Here is a 15,036-nt window from a genome sequence, read left to right on the forward strand (position 1 = left end):
ATGGAGCAAGGGATTTAAAGTCACTGCTTTGGCACACCGAAAAAAACTGTCCATGCAAGTAACTTAGAAGTGAAGCATTCCCTGTAATCCTGAACGGGGTTGGTAGCATTAATCCAACCCAAACTTCACATTTTTCAACATCTGAGCAGCAGACTTGTTCAAAAAACTGATGAGATGGTTTTTGGTTGGTCTTTTTTTCTTTTCTTTAGCGCTGTCTGGCTGTTGCTAATATTTAAAGGAACTGTATGGAAGACAGAGTCCCAGCAGCATCTGAAGTGCCTAGGGCAAGAAGGAACAGTCCCATCCAACTCTGGCAGCTGAAATCCCCGTTCCAGCAGTAGCTACAGGGTCTCCTGATTCTGCATGCGGAAGCCAAAACATTTACAACCTCCTGTTTCTGTTACCCAGTGCAGCACTGGTGCCAACAAGAGACCTTGGAAATCTGTCCGTCATAATAACTCCTCAGCAAGCACACGTTTCTTGTTCTTTAAACAATGTTGACATGGCAAAGTCTAGGACCACGCATACTATATCAAAACAATACCAGTTTCCTGGCTAAAAGCCAGGAATCAGCACAATGCCAAAGTCCTCGTTAAAAGCCTTACTACAAAGAGTGACAGTTCGGCAAATTTGGGAGCCTCAGTGTCTCCCGTTCAACCTTTTCTTCTTTTGAAGATTTGTTAAGAATTAGTTTTGAAATGGGCAATAGAAAACCACTTTCTGAGGTTCCCTGGATGCATTCACTGAGGGTTTTTTTTTTAAGTCACTTCCCAAAATGAACTATTTCCACTGAAGGATGACTTGAGTTCTTCATTTCACGTGAACAGTTTAGTCCTACCACCAAAGCACTCTTATTTTCCACATCTTTGCCCTCTCTTTTTTTCCTCCTCCCTACACCCTGGTTGCTCGACTTAAATGTTTTCTGACTTCACTGGCAGGATTCACTTTCCGTGAGAAAAAGAGACAAAATACTGCCCAACAGTAATTTATCTTCATTGGTTCCAAGCTGCTTTTTTTTCTGCGGGATAAAATCCAAAACGGGTACATTCTTTCAAAGTGTTAACAGCAGCAGTCAGATAGATCCCTCTACAACTCCAATTTATGCATGACTATTAGACACGAGTTTATACAGGACTAAGACCATTGACACCTCTCCGTTGAGTATCTTCGGCAACCACGTCCTGTTTTGCACTTTACAACCTCCAGAGAAAGTGCCGTAGTGGAATACACATGCAGATACGCGAGTGAATGTACGTGTGACTGCACTCACCCCCTGCTGCAGTAAGTCAACCTGCCATTAACATGCGAATAGAATGGCCTCATTAGCCGACAAACAACACCCACTGACCTGCTTTCACTAGGGACAGTATCTCCTCATCTCTGAAACTCTTAAACTTCACAGCGAAAAGAAGAAACAAAAAAGAAAATGATGCCGAACTGATATTCAGTGCCTCTGATCACTGCTCATAGCTCGCACATTGGCACGCCGCTCATCATGGAAAACAAATCTTGTGATGAGATTTTCGGCTGCGATAAAGGCACGCTAGAGCACATCACTTCTCCCTTCACCTCACTCCGAAAAGGAAAATTACTTAGCAGAAAAGAGTCTGCCGAATTTCCAAGATTCAAACCGCGAGCCGAAAAGCCTCCTTTTAACTCGGGGCTGCCGGTGTCTAAGGGGTGATTTAACGCCGATCAACGCCACGGTGCGAGCGAGCACAAGCACACACCGCCGCGTCCGACTCAGGCGTGGGGAGGTTGTTGCTCTTGTCTGTCATCTGGCGGGGAACAAGCCCGACCTCGCCGGCAGCGTTATTTTAGGGGAACACGCTCGGGAAAGTGATTTCTCCTTTTCATCCCGTGGCCACATCGTGCAAGTGGCCCCGACGGCGGGGTTCAGCAACGCGGACAAAACGCGCGTGTTGGATAACTGCACGGAAAAAGGGAGGCCCCGCACCGAGTCCCCCGCCGAGCCCGCACCTCTCCCTCCCGAGCCGCCCGGGACCGCGCTCCGCTTCCCGCCGCCTCGCCCCCGCCAAGCCCCGCACGACCCTCGCCGCTCTCCCCCTCTCCCCGGGGCTGCGCCCGCCTTTGTGTCCGCCGGGGGCCGGGGAGCGGCACAAAGCCGGGACGCCTCCGGCCGCCGTCCCCGTGCGCAGACAAAGGCGCGGGGAGGGGCGGCGAGGCGAAGCCCGGGTCCGGCCCCGCGGGGAGGGGGCCCTGTCAGTCAGCCATGTTGAGGGACCCGCGGCGGCGCCCCCTCCTCGCCCATCCCCGGCGGCGCCGCGCGGCGCGGTCCCCGCGACACCTCGCGGGGGTGCGCGCCGGAGAAGGCGGCCGGCGCGGGGAAGCCCGCTCTGACCTCAGCCGCGTCCCTCAGCCTCGCCGACATCCAGCACGCACAGCCCGGGCGCCGCGCTCCCCGCTCCTACTGCGCCGCCATCTTGCTTCCTTCTGCTCCTTGGCGAGCGCGGCCGGGCCCCCGCATCAATATGCGCGCGGCGCCCTGACGTCGGCGCCCGCCCCGCGCACCGCCCCGCGCGCGCGGCACGGCCCCCCCCTCGGCTCCCCCCGGCACGCGGCGCGGGGGCGCCCCCGGCCCCGTCAGCGGCCCCGTCACCGCGGGCAGCGCCGGCCCCCGCCGCGCGGGGCTTTCTTCCCGGCTGCTGACGCCTTTTTTTGGTCTTTTGGGGGTTCCCCCCCGCCTTTCCTGCTTTCGCCGGCGGGTCCGCGCGGTGCCGCGGGGCGCGGGGTAGCGCCCGTCAGCGCCAGCCCCCGCCGCCCCCCGTGGGACACCCCGCGTCCCGCGTCCTCCCCGTGCCCGCGGGCCGGCGGCGCTTTCCCACGGCCCTGCTGCCCCCGGGCTGCGCTCTGCCCCGGCTGAGGCGGGGGGACTGGGGGAGCGGCTTGGTAATGTTCGGTAGCCAGCTGACAGCGTAAAAGAAAAATCGACAAAATCTCCCCAGGTTTCTCCAAAACGAAGTCCCGTGCCCGCAGACACCGGGCCGCCAGCGGGGGTTGCTCAGCGCGGCGCCGGCTGGACACCCATCCCGGGAAGCGCCCGCGGCGCCGCGGCTCGGTGCGTGACGAGCGGGACTCACGGCACCGTTCACCATCCTGCGGCTTCGTGCCCGCGGCAACTGGAGCCCCAGAAGGCGGTCTGGCTACCGATCTCAGCGCCGCAGCCCCGGGAGCGGCGTTCGGTGCCCCCCATCCCGCCGCTCTCGCCAGCGGGGAACAGGGTCCCGCTGCCATCCCCGCCGCTCGCCGCCCTTCTTCTAAGGAGCTGGAACTTTTCCAGCCGGGCAGCTGCGGGGAGCAGAAGTAAGAGTATGCAAACCCGCCTCTCTGGGAACCAGCGCTGGGCTTTCACACCGCCGAGACACTGCCCGGAGCCCCGAGCGCCGGACTGACCCGGGGGCCTCCCCCGCGCCGCGCCGTCCCCTCTGCACGAAGTTACTCCGGCCTGCCCGGGACGCGTACGGGGCTGGGGGCGATTTCAGGAGAGCATTAGCTTCCCGGAATGACCTGGGTCCTTCATCCCAGGGGTGGCAAGCTCTGGGTTCATCAGTGGTACCCGGGAGATGCTGAATCCCCATCTGTCACCTGCCCGGCAAAGGCAAGCTGGTGAAAAAGGGGTTTCAGAAAGATGACAAATCCAGTGCATTCGATGCAGAGCAGAGTGATTTCTAGGAAGTTCAGGTCATCACTGAGTAATTTGTTTTTCACATCACAGGTTGTTCTCTGAGTTTTGGTTTTACTTTAATTTCTGTGAAACTTTTCAGAAGCATGATGGAGATAAAAGCCCTTATGGCTTGCTAAAATAGTTCTGCGCTGATGGCAGAGAGTCACTTCTGTACCTGTGCCGGGCAGCTCGCTCTCTCCAGCCCTATCCTGTAGGAAAATGCATGGGTTTTCTGACAAAGATCGTTGCATTTGCTTCTGCAGAGCTGACTTCAGCATCGTTTTGTGCAGCCTAAATCTGTGCAAATAGACTCAGGTCTCCGTCTGGTTTTGGAAGAGTAAACGCAAAAGAAATGCAAAAGATGCAAAGAGTGGTCAAGGTCTGTCTCAATTTTGCCAGGTTTTTTTGTGCTTTCACAGCCCTTGCTTGAGTTCCAGCAGGCTTTAATCAGTATTTCAAACTCTTTTAAGTCTGTGTATTTATTAAAACCTGGCGTTGCTTTTTCCGCTGGTGTGGCACATCCAACTGACATTACAAGGAATGAGCATGCTCAACCTCTCAGCGGGTTCAAAGTGCTGCCTTGTCCCTGAGCTGCTCTTATAGCACCTTCAGAGACACCTCCGTCCTCTGCACCGTCTTGTTCTGCTTAACCAGGGCTCTCTCTCCGTGCTTTTCTCCAGTATTTGCATTGCACTGGGAGAGGTGACCCTCCTTTGCATGACTCAAATCCCTCTCGTGCCCGCACGCCCTTTCCGTCTGGAAAAAGCAGGTGGCTAGTTTTGGCAGGACCGTGCCGCACCAGCTCCCGGTTTCAGCAGGAGCACGTTTTTCTCTTCCCTTTGCATGAGCAAGCTGCAGACCTGGGTAACTGACTGGGTGGGTAAAATGGAAAAAAGAAAGAAAAAAACTTCCAACAACCACTAACCCGAAAGCCACAAGCAGGAGTGTGAAACTGAGCTGGGATTCTTTTGTTTTCTGATTGTGCTACTGTGCTGAAGATAAGGGACCACTCATGCATATGCGATCTGCACGTATGAATGTGAGAGACGGGTGCATTTTTTAAATACTTCCTGTCATAGGTGTGGTGTTCTCTCTCTCTCTTTTTTTAAAACTTTACTGCCCTAATGTCAGCCTGTTGTAATCACCAGGCTCAATAAACCCAGGAGCAGTCTTGCTGAACCAGCAGTACTGTCTTGCCTCTCGGAGCGCAAGGCACAGTTACCGGAGCCTCCCCTGATCTGCGGGGTTGTGCTCAACTATCTTGACCTACAAGCCTCCTAATTGACCTGGTGCCATCCCATAGTCCTGCCACATTTTGACAAACCGCAGGATCTTTTGGCTTCCAAATCATTGGCTTTCTGTTGCACGTCTCTGTCAAATGCAGCTTCCTCTACAAAGCACGTTTCTTGGTATCTGTTAGCAGCCTAATGAGAGGGACATGGACATAATTTCTCCCTTGGGGTAGTTGTGTTGGCTTCAATGTATTTATTCAATGAGAAATTTTGATCCATTTTGCTTTGCTGTATCTATCAAACGGGGAGAAAAAAAATGAATGAACATGACCCAAGCAAAAAGTGGCTTAAAATCCCCCATACCCTTTCACCCTTAAAGATTTGGGGGGGTGGGGGGGGAAGCCTTCTACCTCTGACACGTGCTATTCCCAGCCTTCAGCATTTTTCAAAACAAGTATCTGCTGTAAAGAAACAGATATGCGGCTTCCTCGGAAATGTGCTGAAATGCAGTTAGCTCAGGCGGTGTTTTGGATCTGTTTCTAGAGCTATCCCAGGGACACCGTTTTTCTTCTTGGTTGGTCTTTGCATCTGTAAGCAATGAAAAAAAAAAGACATCTCAACTGATTTAAATACATGGAGTTAGGAATCCTACAAAAAAAAAAAAACCACTCCAGACTATGTGTGTTTACTGCTATTCTTTTCAGGAAAAGCTTTTGCTCCTTTCAAGATCTGTTGGGAACAGAATAACCTGCAGAGAGTTAATAGCAGGACAGTCCAGAGGCTGATCATCACATGGTGTGGTTGCAGGACTGTGTTTTGGGGGGGTCACTGAAGCTCATGGCTGGAGCACTGTTTTGTACTTGCCCAATAGGCACTGCAGCAGGGGAAACGCTTCATGGGCAAAATGACAGGTAAAGGGATTCCTGCCACTTGGCAATTAGAGTATTTGTGTGTACAGTATTTAATTACACACAGTTAGTCCAGTGGTTTCAAAGAGTGTGGGTCTTGCCCCTCTACTAGAGGGAAAGCTTGCTCCCTGTGAAGAGTATCAGGGCAGCCAGGGCATGAGTTGCTGCCAGTTTCCCCCTAAAGCTGCAGTGAGCAAACCTGATTGACTTACTGAAGGAATGTAGTGTACTTGGCCCCCTCAAAGCCCCACATGAAACATTCAGAGAGATGTACAGTGCAAATAATATTTTATCCTGTACCCTGCATTGAAGAATAAGGGAGTTTGTATTAAATACCTGCTTCACATAGCTTGCTGGGCCAACTTGAACTCTGACTTAGAATTTCTGTGCAAAAACCAGTTCAGAGTCATAATTAAATTGCTTCTACTGAGACTGCAACTCTTTGTATTGTTTTATTCATGTTTTCTTCCCCCCATGATAAAGTGTGAACAACTATGTGCGATGAGAGGAAAGAAATGTGCTAGATAGCCCATTTCACCTCCTCAGGAAACCTCTGGAGTCCAAAGGACCGTCCACTGTGACATGATGGGCCTGCAGAAAATCTCTCTTGTCCTTTGTCCACATGGACATTTTACTCTGTCATGAGGTACACTGATTTCTCATGGGGCCATCTGCATCACAGCATCATCCACCAGAAGCCCTAGGTGTGTGAAAGGCAACACGATCTGTTCAGTGATCTACATTTTTGCTTTGGCTTATACTTTCAGCAGGACTTTTTCAGGTCCTGAGACATCTGCTTGTCCATGAGCTCAAGAGCCCAGCCTCAGAGCTGAGAGATCACAATGATGCTGGGGCTGCTGCCATGTGAGCAGACAGCTGGGGGTGGTCCTGAGAGACTCATGTCTGGCATGAGTCAGTCTCGTGTTGATGACAGGACACCACTTCATTTTTTTCCCCTGAATTCATCAAAGATCACTATTTGTCATTTCTTTGCATTCCCACACTGGACAGGAGGGGGCTGTTCCAGGGCCACACAGATAAGTGCAGGAACACATGGGGAGCCCAGTCTGTTTGCAGGAGTTTTGGGAGCGAGGCGCCCAATGGCTGGGATGCCTGTTGGGATGATATCAATACTGCAGTGTGTTATCTGCCAGTGCTGTCATTCTGTTGGTGGGAGATGTGTGTCTCTTGGTGATGGGGAAGAGCTGTAGATGGTTCAGCTTTTAAGCCCTTGGCTTTTGCCAGTGGATGTAGATGTCTTTATTCTGCTCTTCAGTGTTTATGGCTCTGCAGGTGACCGTAGCCTTGTGATTGCTCGATCATTTATGGCTGGAAAACCTGAATCTGGGCACTCCAGACACCCACTGGGCAATTCCTGCCCCCAGGTCTGTGATTGGGATTAATGCCCCAGGGCAAGGAAGCCTCTGGCAGAGGAGCAAGGGTAAGGGAGCCAAATGCATAAACCCAGTGCCACAGAGCAAAGTATGCAGAACAGACCACACAAGAACAGAATGTGTGGTTTCCCTTCCTCATGACCTGCCTCCATGAGCAGAGGGCAACTGCTCTTGCTCCATCAGTCAGGCTTGCTGTGTCTGAATGCTCTGCTGCAGGAAAATGCCTGTCATGGCAAAGTGTGGTGAGCTGTGCTGTGTTTCTGTCGAGTACATTACGCAGCCAGCAGGGACTGATGAAACAGTGAATGGGGTGATACACAGAGACCTGGGCTGCGATGCAGCAAATGCCTGTCTTTGGAAGGAACCTTAGCTGTGTGCCTGGGCAGGATCTAGGAAAGGCAGGGGCTGCAAGGCTGTGTGACTCAAAGAGCTTTACCTTTTCATTTTTAATCATTTGCCTTTTTAAAAAGCTCAGTGGGACTCTACTTGTTGCTTTGCCTTCTCACAGTAAATCCAGATGAGAGCCCAAACCTAATCATGGGGTTGCCATTGCCGCTGTGATTCAGAAATTCTCAGCCCCTGAGCAGAAGCATACTATTTCTGCATTTGTACCCTTAGTGCAGGCACAATTATATTGAGTTAAATTCTGCTTAAATCAATTTTATCCTATAAATAAAAGCTATATGCAAAGCTAACTGCTTTGCAATATTCATTTAAGCAGCTAAATAGCATTCAAAAGCAATGTAGATGCGTGCGTACCCGTGGTCTCGTTAGTGCGGATTTTCTGATCTAGAAGCAATGTATAAAGAAGAGAAATGTTATAGCTGTCTTTGTCTCTTTTGATTTCCTTCTGTGACAGAGCAATTTATACATGGTCCTAGCTGAGCTGTCAGCTTACTTTGATTTTTTCTTACATGCTGCTACTGTTTCAGGCAGGGAGTTGGCACCATAGCTCCATGGGTGCAAGACATGTTTGGATATGACCTGGCAATAGCCCGAGGTTTTGCAGCTCAAGGAAGGAGCTATGCATTCAGTCCTTTCTCTTTGGGTGAATGTGGGGTTGTTATATACAGCTGCCTTTACGCCCTTCTTCGAAAAGCTATAGAAAAGCTCTACTGAAAGATGCAAACATACATCAGACACACAGTTGCCACATTATATTAAGAATTACATTTTTATCTGAGGATTTGAAGAACAAGAAGTGTAGACTGACGGGGCTCAGCAGCTCTGAGGCACCAGCAGAAGCCCTTGACACCCTGAGCAGCTTACAAACCCCCACAAATTCTCTCTTCTATCAGGATATTTGGACAGTGAAGAAAAGGAAGCTGCCTTTCCTGGCTCATTGGAGAAGCTTTCACTCCTGCAAGGTTTACTCTGTCATCAAAACGTACCAACCTGTGTCTATATTTGAATGGCAGTGGGGTGATGCAGATGGGACTGGCTTTTGGTCGCTGGAATCAGCGGGTACTTCGGGACAGGGCTGAGGCCTCGAGGCCAAAGTGTGTTGGGTGGTCAGCCTTAAACTGGCGTTGTGCACCTTGCCACACAGCCACGGCCTTCAATGCTACATGCCACTGGCTGTCAAAATGAAAAATAGCCACAGTGCTTCTTGGTGGTGAAAACCTGCCCTGTCTTCTCCTTCCTTTAATGGGATGTTGAGAGACAAGGAAAAAATGATTTTATGAAGCTGGTAAAACAAACAAAAAAATAAAATAAAATATAACTATTGGGATGATCTCTGCCTTGCTAATTCCATCTCTGAAAAAATAGGAGATATATTAAAAAGCAATTGCTGTGATAGAAGTAGACTGTCTGTGACCAAGGACTCTGATTGCCACATAGCCTGCAATGTATTATCTTATTTTGTTCCAGGAAAAAGCTGAGGATGAGCTCCCAGTCTCTGTGACAGCATCCTCAGTTTTCTGTGGTATGAAGGAAGGGGGGGGGGGGGCCACTGCTCAGAAGTTCCTAAACTGAAGCAGCTTAAAGGGCACAAATTTTAGGGGACACTTACTTGGCATTTTCAGAAAATTCAGCTGCTGGATGCTTTTAGGACATCTCAGATGAGGAATTTTTACTTCGAGTCCCACTTTGCTTTACTTTTCTGTTTGTAAATAAGAACACTAATACCCTTATCAGCAGAGGGATTTAGCAAAGATAAACAGATTTGGTTTTAATTCCTTCAGAAATCATGCCAGAAGTACAGAAAATAAACAGGACGTATTTGGACGCTCAGCACAGAAACAAACCAGGATTTAACAGGCACCACAGAGACTCTGGGGGCAGATTACAGCTTGGAAAGATGGATATGGAAGGGCACAGATGATTTAGGAAAACCAAGCAGAGAAAACAGGGGTTAAATTTTGTGACAAATGCTGGGAAAAGCTGTTCTTCATCTGACATTCACAAGAAAGCAAGAGAAAGATTTATTGAATTTGTTCGGAGACAGATGAAGAGGGAAGAGAGGAGGATGTCAAGAGGAGGGTTGTTACAGCCCACTTGATTGGAAGGGAGATGTTTAGGAAGGTGCTGCATAAGCAGGTGCTAAGCAGTCACCCATTGGTAATGAAGGACCCCAGCCTGCGGGTCAACAAAGAGTCCCCCTGAGCACAGGCTCAGCATCAGCAGAACAGGCTGCTCTGGGGCCAGCAGCCAGATGGTGCTGTCCAAGGGCTAAGGGTTTGCCATTGGGAGGTATCCTCTGTTGTTCACAGCTTGGTGAAGCTTCAGATGGAGAAATGTAGCCAGCTGGAGAGCCATGCTTCCAGTAATATATTAGATGAGGGAGTTCAGAGATGGTCTGCAGGAATGACAGCTTATACAGCGAGGCTCTCCCCTGAGCAGAAGGGTTTGGAACTGCTGAATTGGGATTTTGGCAGCTGCAAGGACATGGTAAGTCATCTGGTCCATGTTAAATTCTGTTAAAATGCTGACCGTCGACTGCCCTTCACATCCACTGGAAATAAAGCAAGGAAAACCTGTGCTAATTGGCAGCAATGCACATCTATTGCCAAGATAGTAATTTCTGACTGTAAAGATTGTTCTGCACTTAAAAAAGTTGCCTGGTCCTTCTCAGACTCATGTTTCCATAATGCCAAGAAAATAACGGACTTTTTTAGGGGTCTCAGGAAGACCAACAGCATCCTACTTGGAGACCATGAAGAAAATAAAATCTGGTTGCTCAAAGGAAGATAAATAGTGGAAATGTGCCATTTGCTGGGCTGTCCCTGCTTACAGAATTACAGGACACATTGTCACAGGTGAAGGAGGGGGCAGAACTTTCATTGTTCTTTGCTAGGATGCTGAGGAGTGAAGTGAACATGGAATATTAACCTATACATTAAAAAAATATGACTGGTTGTAAACTGAGGAGTGAATAGACTTGAATACAGAAGGTTCTTTGATGTATAGAGTGGCAGTCCAACAAAGCTAAGCTTCAGAAGTATTTTAAATTACTCAAATACAAAAAAAAATAATAGATGTAAAGTCAGATTAAGGAAATAAAATTCTGATGGGAATTACACAGGGAAGCAGGGAAATTCAAAGTAATCACTGGAAAGTTATACGCATTTGAAGGTGGGGGATGTACATCCAAATGCTGCTAACAGGTTGGAAAGGGTTCACAGAAGACCTGCAAACTCCCTGTCAGTTTCTGACCTTTATTTTTTCGAGGTCAGAAAAACTTGTCTCCCTCTGAGAGATGCAAATAAGTTCAACCCATTTATTTTAAGAAAGGCAAGGTTAAGGTACGGTCCTCAAATGTCTACAATGGGAAACATTCTCAGTAGCTGCAAGTTCTTTAATCGATTGGACAAAAAACACTGAAGATGGAGCTAAAGCTAGACAAGTTCATTACAAAAGGTTCTCATTTTTAAGAGCAAGTGGCATTCTTTTCCTAAATTGTGGAACAATTTATCAGTGGAAGTTGCAGAGCCTTTCCATCAAGGATTTGTCTAAAAGACATATCATGGTGCTTCAGGTGGTTACCTACAGGCTGTGCTCTATGAGAGGTCAGAAAAGATGATTGTGTGGTCCAATTTAGTCTGTGGATCACGCTTTTAAGTTCATTTGTGCTGTTCCTGTGATTAAAGCATGACACAAGCAGTTAACCTGAAGATGTCTGCCCTGTTGCTGGAGGTCTTTCCAGTGAGCAGACATCTGGCATTCGAGAGTGAAGAGATAAAGTGCAAGATGTGCCATGCAAAAGAGTTGTAACGATATTACTTGCACAGTCCTTCCAGGGCTTTTGAAGCCAGAGATTGATGTAGGAGTCAAGAGAGGCGGCTGCTAGCCCACTAGTGAGCTCATGAATCTTCCACCCATGTCTTGCTTGTAAAAGAAACTTTGTGGGCTATTGCTGCAAAGCTCCTGTGGCTTTGAGTATTTCAGCTGGCTGTCCCTCTCTACCAGAGCTCTTCTTAATTTTCAAGCAACAAAGAAAAGGGTATTCCATCTGAGGGAGGTCAAGAGAGCAACAAGTTTATGAAAAGGGCAGGACTCAAATTAATAAATGTGGGTGGGACAGAGATGGTGAGGTGCATTTGTCTTTCACTTCTAGTCACCCATGTTAATCTGTTCTAATTGCATTAGAGAGAATGAACAGGCAACAGAGCTGATGTTTGCTGAAGCAAATGCTTGTAACAGCTCTGGGCATCTGTTGGGAGATTTTGCCAGGTCAGCTGCACTGAAGGCAAAGACACTTCTCTCAAGTGAAGGTGGACACCTGTATATGTACATATGTGTCTATATTAGATTAGTGACAGGAGTGTATACATATGTATAGATACATATACTCTCAGGAAAGATATCTTAGCTTAAAAATTTTCAGTTGATGAACATAATACCCCTCCACCCCAAACTTAGGTGAGACCCACACTTTGCATGTTGACAAACAAGGTCCTTATTTCTCATTTGCTCCTCTTGCATTTCAAACGCAATCTTTGCCCAGAAGATAACATTAATACTGTCCCACATAATGTGTTGGCCCTTTCATACTGATCTGCTTCGGCAAAGCTCTTGAGCAACAAATCGTGTCTTGTCAATGGAGGCTTCAGTGCAGGTGGGAGTCTGTGAGTCTCACTGAAGAGAAGCTTTGCCAAGGCAAGGAGGGCAGAATCTGAGAGCTGAACACTACTCAGCAATAATATTGTTTGCATTTCAGTCCATTTAAACTCATTGTGACTTTTCTCCCAAGTCCATGGTTTTGCTATGTGCAAATCAGCAGCAATGGGGAGGTAAAAATCCCTGTTCCCTCCTCATGCTATCCCTGTGCCTGAAGTGCATCACCTGGTGCGTGGAGGGGACAGTATTTTAATGATACCTCCAACCCCTTTTGGCTCTTGCACGTCTGTTGGCAGTACCTGTGTATGAGGAAGTGTGGAGAAGAGCAATATGGGAACGCAGAGACCTTGTATGCATGTTCTCTTGATCCAACAGCTACAAGGAGTTTGCATTTTTTTAACAATTCCCTCATTACGTCCTGTCTTGCTTTCCTGGCTTGTTTTCAGTTCTCAGGTATGACAGCAGCGAAGGCAGAGAGCTGCCCCTTGGCAGAGCAATGAGGGGCAGAGAGCGGGAGTGATGCCACGCTCGGGGATGCAGCCTCAGCTCCTGGCTGGTGCTTTCTGGGTGATAGCACTGGGTATAGGACAGTGCTGGACAGAAAGACAAATGGCAAACACTCACCTGCCAGCATGAGAGGGAAGTGTGTAGGCATGGCTTGCTTCTGTTTAGTAGTTGAAGACAATTTGAAGGGAAGCATTGACAGTCTCCTCATCCTTTGGGGCCTGGAAGAAGCATTTTCCTGCTCCAAGTGGTTTCCCCGTTCTCTCTGTGGATGGTCCCTAGAGGCTGATCTTGTCTGTGCTCCTGGTGGGACTGCCCATGGCAGAGGCCACCAGGAAGAAAGCCTGGCAGCAACCTGGAGCATGATATATCTGCTCTGGGAGGGTTTTGCAGAGGCATGTTGAATAGAGTGTTATTTCCTCCTAGCTGTGATGAATTGCAGCAGGGGAGTGTGCAAGTGCCCTGTCAGGTATTAAAATAGTACAAACCTCCATGATCTGGTCAACAAAGGACTGTGAGATTTGTTCTGGGGTTTGAGCATCTGGGGTTTGGGACTGCTTGAATTTTCTCCAAAACTGGCATCTTGAGTTGCAGCTTTCTGGGCCCCCTTCAAAGGAGAAGATGCTGGGAAACCAGATGACTCCAAAGGTTTAGCTCTTGGGGTGAGTGTGGATCACAGGTGGGTCAGGGTTGGTCCCGAGGTTGTACAGACTGGGTATGAAGGGTGAGGTGTAATGAAACCTGCCAGGTAAAGGGCTTGTCCTGGTCCCATCTTCCTTTGGACTTCCCTCCTTCTCATCCCTTCCTCCCTTTCTCAGTCACCTTTCCAGTCCACCCTCTGGTCCCACAAAAAAGCAACAGCCTTTTCTTTCTGTGGAGATGGTTGGCATCCATCACCACAGCTGTAACAGCATCCACAGGCTGCAAGCTGTGGAAAGCTTCTTTTTAAGGTATATCCTCCCTAGGGCAGTTGGGAAAGCAGGAGGCCTGCATCCATCTCCTTTTCCTCATGCTCTAAAACCATCCCTGTTTTAAGATACCACAAATTTTGGCTGGGCTGAGCGTGGGGAAAACAAGATGCTGTCAGCACTACTGCCCAGTGAGGGGAGGAGAAGCAAACCTGCTCTGGGCAGGATGCTGCAGGCTTTTGAGGGGCTAGGGCTGTCCCCCCAATAGATTTATTTTATTGCATGTTGTGTTATTTTCAAGGTTTTCAAGGGGTTTAATCCTCCCCCAATGCACTTTTCCCTACTTAAATTTTGGGCTTTCTTTCTGCCAGTGGATTTTGAAAATATACTCGCAGTATGCCAGGCCTCATCTCAAGGGAAGTGCTAAATGAGAATTAATGATTAACATCTATTTCCAAGCCTCCCCAAAAAGATGTTGACACTCCTCCTGCTGTTAGGTACTAAACAATAGGCACTGAGCTGTCTTTATTTGCCTTTTGCATGCTAATTAGTCTCATACATGTGCTAGGAGTGTACATGTATGTGGTGGCCACCCACACGTGCCTACTGTGTTTGGTGCTCCTTCTCTGGAGGTGAGGGTTTGGGACCTCTTTCCAAAGCACCTCTGTGCTGGTACAGGATAAACCTTAAAGGCAGAGCATCCTGAGAAAGGACAGGCACCAACTGGTGCAGCTCAGTGAGCAACCAAACTCACATCCCAAGCGTGGAGAAATGCTTTTAGTTTAAATACACGTCCACTTTAAAGTCAGGGGAGCAATCTCAGAGAGTAACAGTGTGGCCCAGCCTGCCTGCACTGCAAGAGTTGCAAGATGGGCAATTTAGAGAAGGATTTCCCTGCAGAGAGAGGTAGCCCTAGGCAGCAGAAACCTCTTCTTTTGGTGCTTTTTGGGGGATTTCAATTGCACTAAATCCCACTGAGTCCTGCAGGTGTGTTTTTTCTTTCATAGTAATACTGCTGGGTGGAAAATTGCCTATAAAATGTCCATCCTTTGAGAGGGCAATTGAGGGAGTTGACTTTTTTGGGGGAGGAGGGAGTGTTTGTTCATTTTGTTGATGCATTCATTTAACATTAAAGTGTTGAAAATATACTAGAAAGAAGCCATCAGATAGTCAGTAAAAGCCCTGATGGTCTCTCCCAGTTTTGAACGGAAAGTATTGTTCTCTACACACATCGAAGCCAACCCAAATCAGTGCAAACAGTTGTTAAGTCATTAGCAAAGGCTGTGAATGCCAGTAGTCCTAATATTAAGCCTTCTGGTGCTCTCCCTGGAATTGTCTGACTCG

At 48.6% G+C, this 15,036-nt stretch overlaps 1 protein-coding gene across 6 annotated transcripts in view; it reads right to left on the minus strand.

The window, feature by feature from the left end:
- The window catches only part of TET2 (tet methylcytosine dioxygenase 2), a 69,987-nt gene extending 67,463 nt beyond the window's left edge, over positions 1–2,524 (minus strand). For 4 of the 6 annotated variants that reach the window (XM_051789619.1, XM_051789618.1, XM_051789620.1 and 1 more), the window contains exon 1: positions 2,363–2,521. In XM_051789619.1, the coding sequence (XP_051645579.1) occupies positions 2,363–2,392 (30 nt within the window). In that variant the 5' untranslated portion in view covers positions 2,393–2,521. Of the gene's footprint in view, positions 1–2,362 lie in introns of all 6 variants that reach the window. The other 2 variants (XM_051789622.1, XM_051789623.1) reach the window with 2 other exon arrangements.
- Positions 2,525–15,036: the final 12,512 nt, after the last annotated feature.

This window comes from Manacus candei, unplaced genomic scaffold (assembly GCF_025592945.1).
Source record: "Manacus candei isolate 608988 ecotype Guabito, Panama unplaced genomic scaffold, ASM2559294v1 h1tg000028l, whole genome shotgun sequence".
Taxonomy (NCBI): Eukaryota; Metazoa; Chordata; class Aves; order Passeriformes; family Pipridae; genus Manacus; species Manacus candei.